This window comes from Carassius gibelio, chromosome A3, assembly GCF_023724105.1.
Source record: "Carassius gibelio isolate Cgi1373 ecotype wild population from Czech Republic chromosome A3, carGib1.2-hapl.c, whole genome shotgun sequence".
NCBI lineage: Eukaryota > Metazoa > Chordata > Actinopteri > Cypriniformes > Cyprinidae > Carassius > Carassius gibelio.
Genome location: NC_068373.1, coordinates 33,939,313 through 33,948,201, shown reverse-complemented (window position 1 = coordinate 33,948,201; position 8,889 = coordinate 33,939,313). Strand labels below are relative to the sequence as shown.

The 8,889-nt window shown below is 41.2% G+C and overlaps 1 protein-coding gene across 1 annotated transcript in view; it reads right to left on the bottom strand.

Annotated features, from left to right (window-relative positions):
* Window positions 1–2,843: 2,843 nt before the first annotated feature.
* LOC127956730 (uncharacterized) overlaps window positions 2,844–8,889 on the bottom strand; it is a 10,036-nt gene continuing 3,990 nt past the window's right edge. Inside the window, exons 2-5 of the mRNA XM_052554900.1 lie at window positions 8,478–8,889; window positions 8,088–8,138; window positions 4,037–4,120; window positions 2,844–3,647 (exon numbers count right to left, since the gene is read on the bottom strand). The exon at window positions 8,478–8,889 is cut by the window's right edge and continues 1,590 nt beyond it. Coding sequence (XP_052410860.1) covers window positions 3,430–3,647; window positions 4,037–4,120; window positions 8,088–8,138; window positions 8,478–8,889 — 765 coding nt within the window. The 3' untranslated portion in view covers window positions 2,844–3,429. The remainder of the gene's footprint in view (window positions 3,648–4,036; window positions 4,121–8,087; window positions 8,139–8,477) is intronic.

Here is an 8,889-nt window from a genome sequence, read left to right as displayed (position 1 = left end):
CACGCACAGCCACTTAGAAGATTTACATCTGTCAGACAGGTTGCTGACGTCGTCAAGCTTCGTTTGAGTCTGCGCGTCAGAAACGGAAGTGCTAAAAAACGCTAAAACTGGGCTTCATTTGTCTCAATTGAGTTCCAATGGGGTCGCTGTGTCCATTTCTTTTACTGTCTATGAGTATCACAGAGTGCAGTCTGGACAATGGGGCGGGGCGACACGTTGGGGCGGAGCGACACGTGTCGCCCCGCCCACCTCAGCGGTTATTGGTTTATGATTAAAATGAGCTTATTGGTGTACAGATGAGTGACGATTTTACAGCTTATTGGTATAGAGAACTATGACGCTATTAGCAGGATTGGAATGCGGAAGTAGACACTCAGATGAATAAACTTTTAATGTAAATTAAAAAGTGAATATAAATGTTGTGTTTTTGCATTTATTGTTGCATTTCCACAACATCCCCTATCCCCCTTACGACGAACAGAATAGAAATAAATGGTCTACTCCCTCAACGGCTGTAGACGCTACCTCAGCATTACTCGCTGGTTTGAAAATGACACGGCAATATTATGGGAAGAATGGTTATGTAGATAGTCATGGAGTACCTTGATTTATATATTCAAATTATATACACACAGACACACACACACACACACACACACATACTTGTTTTTGTGCATTGTGGGGGTCACCTGTAAGTATTGCTACATAGTGGGGACCACCCATTCCTATGATCTTACAGACCTAAAAAAAATTATTTGACAAAAGCTAAAAAGCCTGTTTCAAAGTATCACTGCAGATTACAAATATTTCACTATAAAAATTACAAACCTGACACAGTGGTCACTTGTGGGGACCTTTCAGGTATTGAGTATATCTGGGGTCCGGCTAACACACAACCAGTTTTTGGTCATTGTGGGGACTGGACTCACACACTAAACACCAGTTTTTGGTCATTGTGGGGATCGTATCTAAACACAGTCAACACCAGTTTTTGGTCATTGTGGGGACTATAAACACACACTCAACATCAGTTTTTGGTCATTGTGGGGACTATAAACACACACTCAACACCAGTTTTTGGTCATTGTGGGGATCGTATCTAAACACACTCAACACCAGTTTTTGGTCATTGTGGGGACTATAAACACACACTCAACACCAGTTTTTGGTCATTGTGGGGACTATAAACACACACTCAACATCAGTTTTTGGTCATTGTGGGGACTATAAACACACACTCAACACCAGTTTTTGGTCATTGTGGGGACTATAAACACACACTCAACACCAGTTTTTGGTCATTGTGGGGACTATAAACACACACTCAACATCAGTTTTTGGTCATTGTGGGGACTATAAACACACACTCAACACCAGTTTTTGGTCATTGTGGGGACTATAAACACACACTCAACATCAGTTTTTGGTCATTGTGGGGACTATAAACACACTCAATATCAGTTTTTGGTCATTGTGGGGATCGTATCTAAACACACTCAACACCAGTTTTTGGTCATTGTGGGGACTATAAACACACACTCAACACCAGTTTTTGGTCATTCTGGGGACTATAAACACACACTCAACATCAGTTTTTGGTCATTGTGGGGACTATAAACACACACTCAACACCAGTTTTTGGTCATTGTGGGGATCGTATCTAAACACACTCAACACCAGTTTTTGGTCATTGTGGGGACTATAAACACACACTCAACACCAGTTTTTGGTCATTGTGGGGACTATAAACACACACTCAACATCAGTTTTTGGTCATTGTGGGGACTATAAACACACACTCAACACCAGTTTTTGGTCATTGTGGGGACTATAAACACACACTCAACACCAGTTTTTGGTCATTGTGGGGACTATAAACACACACTCAACATCAGTTTTTGGTCATTGTGGGGACTATAAACACACACTCAACACCAGTTTTTGGTCATTGTGGGGACTATAAACACACACTCAACATCAGTTTTTGGTCATTGTGGGGACTATAAACACACACTCAACACCAGTTTTTGGTCATTGTGGGGACTATAAACACACACTCAACATCAGTTTTTGGTCATTGTGGGGACTATAAACACACACTCAACACCAGTTTTTGGTCATTGTGGGGATCGTATCTAAACACACTCAACACCAGTTTTTGGTCATTGTGGGGACTATAAACACACACTCAACATCAGTTTTTGGTCATTGTGGGGACTATAAACACACTCAACATCAGTTTTTGGTCATTGTGGGGACTATAAACACACACTCAACATCAGTTTTTGGTCATTGTGGGGACTATAAACACACACTCAACATCAGTTTTTGGTCATTGTGGGGACTATAAACACACACTCAACATCAGTTTTTGGTCATTGTGGGGACTATAAACACACACTCAACACCAGTTTTTGGTCATTGTGGGGACTATAAACACACACTCAACACCAGTTTTTGGTCATTGTGGGGACTATAAACACACACTCAACACCAGTTTTTGGTCATTGTGGGGACTATAAACACACACTCAACACCAGTTTTTGGTCATTGTGGGGACTATAAACACACACTCAACACCAGTTTTTGGTCATTGTGGGGACTATAAACACACACTCAACACCAGTTTTTGGTCATTGTGGGGACTATAAACACACACTCAACACCAGTTTTTGGTCATTGTGGGGACTATAAACACACTCAACATCAGTTTTTGGTCATTGTGGGGACTATAAACACACTCAACATCAGTTTTTGGTCATTGTGGGGACTATAAACACACACTCAACATCAGTTTTTGGTCATTGTGGGGACTGGACTCACACACAAGAGAATCTGCGTACTTTAGACAGAAAAGGAGCTACAATCTGCTCCATGCTTTAATTGATTTTGGAGATGTTTGTTTTAGATGTAGAAACAAAATTAACTTAGTACTTTTAAAGGTTTAGTAAAAAAAAAAGTGTTATACAGTATATGACATACATTTTCAAAACTCATAACATTAGTACATCAACAGTCAGGGTCAGAAACATTAGCATAAGTTTCAGTCGTCCACAAAAATTTGCAGAAATATTTCATAAAGATGTTCACAGTAAACACTAGTTGAATTAAAAAAAATATATTAATAAAACCCTTCATGACAAACACTGCATTCTCAAGTTTTTGAAAACAAGTACAATAGAATGAAAATCTACCATGTCTGCATTTATAGAAAAACAATTCTACATTTGAAGCAGACAAGGATGAAAAAAAAGACTCCAGTCTAAAAGTTATTTAAAATGCCTTAATTTTCGAAAGAACAATCTACATTTCCAAACAATAATATGGAACTGATGGTCTATTGCGCTAACCATTTGACTATGGAAGCTTGTTTTAAAACTATAAAAGCTTGTTTCTACCAATGAACAATTCAGTCTGACAGTGTGTCAATTAATTTGGCAGATATTTTCTGTTTAGAGCGGAGATTCGATTTTTGATGTAAAATTTAAGTGTAGACCACTCTCTATTTTTAAGTGCAAGTGGTTCCGCCTCTTTACACCTCATGCAGTCTGCCTTTCCTGGAATTTTGTGATTGTTAATAAACCTCATCATATGCTTCTCCACAGCCTGTATCTCAAGTTTGTTCCAGGCCGTCTTCTTAACGTAACCTGTGGGGGGGGGAGAGACACATTAGCATTTTACCCATGAGAAACACTTGCATCAACCTGAGTGGTATGGTACAGTTCAGCTCGGTACAGGTAAACCTGATCAGGCTTGTGTTTTCACTGACCTTACTTGTTAGGCGTGGTGTATGTGGGAAAGCATGAAATAGGCACAAACCTAACTTTTGTTAACGTCAGTTTTAATGAACAATAATAGCCACTATAAAGGTATAGGTACAAAGTATAGAGTCATATATAAGAAGAAATAAATAAAGCAAGCAAAGAATTCAGTCAAAGTAGGCTACGAAGTCAGCACTGTACTACGGTAAAATTCACTTTTTTTTCAGGACAATCGGCATTAAGTGAAGTATCATCATACCTAAGTATTATCATACCTCTCTTTTTTTTGGAGACTGGGTCTGCTGGAAGTGTGCCGTTCTCACAAACCGTGTGCTGTGATGATGATACTGTGGTGCACTCTGAAAGTAAAAATTAAGCCAGTCTTGAGTATTGACAAATCTCTGCAGCCAAAAAGACAGTCATCTCAAGAACACAAAGTTCCTGAGGTGCAATCAGGATCAGGGCAGAACAATATTGCCAAAATTTACGTCGCAATACATTTCTTAATTTCGGTCTATAAGATATAATTCCAATATCTATATTGATTTTGAAATGTGCAGTGCTCATGTTTATTCAACAAATTCAACCACGCAAATAAATAAATGTATGGGATAACGCAGCCTGTACCAAAATATCGTAAATGTGTTTAATAAATCAAATCAATTTTACTGAAAAAAAAATAAAATAAAAATAAAAATCACATACATACATATAGATAGATAGATAGATAGATTCATAGATAGAAATTGAATTATTGTCCAGCCCTGAGTATAGCGTTTCTCAATTTCAGTCCTGGGGACCCATCTACTAGAAGTTTTAGGTGTTATAGACATATCACCATTTAAATCAGCAGATTCAACTCAATTTTATATTACAAAAAAAAAAAAAAAAAACTGAATAGGTGAAATAGTCTGGAAACAAATTCTTTCCATACTAAATTATTTTTTCCCATGCATATCCAGACCTGGAACCTGCCAGTTAAGTTATTCTTTTCTCTTTACGGTCCTCACCAGCATTTTGTCATATGTATATATAAAAGATCATTTTTGTGTTTATTTGGTATCATGCAATGTGTTTACTGGGTTTAAATAAAAAATAAACAGCATTATTTTCCACATATTTTATATTATTTTATCTCCTGTAAGCCCCGCCTTTCTGATACCGGTGGATTTGGTCTAAATTCAGAGCTGCAAGACACCGAGGTATGCTCCGATTGGCCAGCAATCCAGTACATTGTGATTGCCCAAAGTCAAGCGTTTGACGGAAATGTTATGCCCCTTACAAAAAACATCCCCGCAAAAAACATTAAAAGCCATTTCAAATGAGGCTTTTGTTGTGTTAAGCGGGAACATAATTACTGTTTATGACTTATATTGTCTTTTTACACGTCGCGACGTAAACATAACAACATATCGGCATTTGTAATTGGAGAAACAAACCACAAGCACTTCGCGTTTAAATAGTAAAGTTAGGTAGCACATTATAAAATGTAACTTCCTGCCAGGCTGTAAGAAGCGCCAGACTGTCTGTAATGTCCGTGTTGTCCATCAACAGTGTAAATATACCTCACTTGACTGACCACAGAATGATGAGTGTTTGTGGCCCGCTCAGAGCAGGGCGAGTTGGAGAGCGGTTAAATGCACAACCTGCCTTTCTCTCTCCCATTTTCAGAAAACAGTCCGTGTCACCGGCGCACATAACAACATACAGTGAAGAAATGATGATTACTTTCTCTGGGTATACATTTGGGCGGTTCGGTGCAAATCACCCCCAAATGTTTGCGTAGAGATGTGGGGGTGTGTTAGAACGGGCCATTTTAGGGGTGTGTGGCAGACTCCTAACTTTAATAAAGAATATCTCTTTGGATTTAAGACTTTAGTCTTCGTAACTTAACAGATGTTTTTTATGCACCAAGAGCTTGTAATACTCCAAAGAGAAAAGGAAAAATATAAAAGTTATTCTAGGACAGTGATCCTCAAATCTGGCTCGCGAGATCCAGTTTCCTGCAGAGTTTAGCTCCGACTCTAATTAAAACACACCTGCCTGTGATTTTCTAATGATCCTGAAGACACCGATTAGCAAACTCATGCGTGTTTGATTTGGGTTAGAGCTAAACTTTGCAGGAAAATGAATCCCGTGAGCCAGATTTGAGGATCAATGTTCTAGGACCACTTTCAAACATAACCATTTCATGACACTTTACTCACCCCAATTTCATCTAGGATGTGTATGTACTTCGGTCTTCAGTCGAAAAGAAATTTAGGTTTTTGATGGAAATATTTCTGTAACAGTTACTGGTCAGAGAGCGAGGTAAGTAAACAACGGCGAAGTTTATTTAACAACAGGAGAGCAAAGGAGCTGAGTGGAGATTGTTCAGGTGAGTATGCCAGCACTGAGATTTGTCTAGAGGATGATCCAGGAAATAATCTGATCTTTCTTGCTTTACAGGAGACTCGTAGAGACGGAGAGTGGAGACCAGGACTGACGGGAAACAGACACCTCGACTAAAGAATTGAGCTGGAGACGGAAGGGATCACTGAGGAAGGAGACAGGTGGCAAGTATCACAGGCAGGTAATAGCTTGCTTAGTCCACATCGAGTTTATGAGACTGGATAGTGAATGATTCTGAGGTATGTGCTTTTATGTTCAGCAAAGTGCTCATGGGCTGCAGGTGTGCATGATCAGGAGCCAGGTGAGTGCTGTGATGAGATGCGGAAGAAAGATGCTAATCTTGTGACAGTACTTCCCCTCCCGGAAGGCTCGTCCCGAGCTGTAATAAGCCCCGGGGCTGGTGCAGGGCAGGAATAGGATGGAGTAAAGGAGGACCTCCAGGTAAGTCGGGGAGCCATGACGGAGTAGGAGACCCAGGAGGCCATGGTGGATCAGGTTACTGGGGGGCCATGGCAGAGCAGGCAGCTCGACGATGATAATCTTGGCCCACAGCCCACCCACCCTTAACTCAGCCATGGCTATATAGCCCCCCAAAAAAATAATTGGGAAAGTCCAGGGTCTTAGGTTCATGGGGGCGCTGAGGAGGAGTGGGCTCTAGTGGGCGAAGATGACACTTAAGGAGAAGATGGCACTTAAGGACCCTCTAGAGGAGCGGAACTGGACGGGACCCGCGGAGGCTCTGGAGGAGGAGAACTGGACAGAACCAATGGAGCCAACGGAAATGAAGGCTCTGGGGTGAGGAGAGGAGCTGAGAACTCAGGGAGAAGTGTCAAATCCAGAATACCTACCTGTTTGCCTACAGGAACTAATGGGTGCTCAAGAGAAACAGGCACTAGGCTGAGCTCTGGGGAATCTGACACAGGGGAGGGCATTTGTAAGGTGCGGGCATCTTAATGTTATAAGGCCTTGCCATAGGACCTTATGGCGGCATTAATCTTGCTTTGGGCAGCGGCACAGGCTTTGCCACAGATGGCACTCAGCTTGAGTAAACCGTTGACGGCTACAGACTTGTGTTGGCCGCGGATGGTGGTGTTGGGCATGAGTGCGGGCTGAACAGCAGAGCCATGGAGAGTGATTCAGGACTTGAGGCACCGGCGGCTGGCAAATGCAAGCTCAGCTGGGGAACAGCAAGTGGAACAGAGCGCAACAGCATCCACGTGACGACTGTGGACGGGACTTCGCCTCATCCATGGTGAAGTCTAATCTGGCAAACCACAGCGCGAAGTTGATATAATTCTTCAATGACCAGCATGGATAAGCTCTCAGCATGACGAGATGGATATCTTCCTCCAAACCGCACCAGAATCCCTTCATTAAGGTAAGGTCATCACATGCGGCGAGTTGACCATAATTCACAAACTCCTGCACAAAATCATCTAGATCTCGGACTTCATGGAGGATAAAAACAGTTTATGAGACCGGACAGTGAATGATTCTCAGGTGTGTGCTTTTATGTGGGGCTTGATGAGTGAGTTAATTGGAGTGCTAATGGGGACAAGTGTACCTGACCAGGAGCCAGGTTTAGGCGAGTGCTGTGATAAGAAGAGGAAGAAACAGGCTGATCAATGGACTCCAGATGGTTGAGTTCTTGGCTTCAAAAGAGCTATAAACACTAAAACAAACAAACAAGCAAATATATATATAATTCGTGAACAGCATTTTGTTTTGTTCTCTCTCTGTGCTCTCAGTAATCACGCAATGCCGACGTGCTACATCATCCGCTTGAACTGCTGCCGGGTTTCAGAGTTGGCAGACGGGTATTTTGCAGACATTATATGAAGACCCTAAAGAATCAGTCCAACTCCGGAAAATGGGCATCCGATGTCCCATTATTTAGGCAAACATAAATTGAAACTGACATTATGTAATCATTACCTTTTGGACTAGAAGTGGACTCCTCCAAATCACTGTCCACTGTAACTTCCTCTAAAAGGTAGAAAATACAGAAATTAGGGGTGCACCGATCAAGATTGGCCGATCATTAATGCGTATCTCATCAGTAAAGCCGGTTCTCTAATCAGCTGTAAATTGCACCAGGTGCGTGATATTTTGATACAGCGTTTATTTGCGCAGCTAGTCATTTAACAACGGCCTGGTGGAATTTACAGCTGATTAGAGAACCGGCTTTACTGACGAGATGCGCATTAATGATTGGCCGATATTGATTGGTGCACCCCTAACAGAAATATATTATTTAAAATACAAGGTAATGTTATTCAAAGCATTCCCAAAATCTGAACCCATGTTGTGTACGGTGTATAGTACCTTCTGGATCTATGTTGATTTCATTAAGATTTCGCCCTTTAAAGTCTGCCAAGCGTCCTTTTTCGAGGGCCAGAAGAATTTTACTAATTTTGGCCAGTTGGAGGGTGCCTTCGGGTAACCTGTAAAATTGACGATGAACTCGAATGTCATGGCCTAGAAAGTCTGCCAACTGATCTAACTCTGTGTTGCTAAGATTAAGAACTTCAGAAAGTGTCCCGATCTGTTTTCTCAACTTTGTTGATGTAAGAGTCTGAGGATTTTTTGCACTACATGCAACAGCAAATTCGCGAATGCAATCAGAGCCTCTGAAAAATGTCATTGCATACGGGCGTGCAAAGAGAAAAGGATTTTCATTTGGAATTCCACAGGTATTCCGATTTTCAAGAAGCAGGCTGATTGATTCTTGCATGGA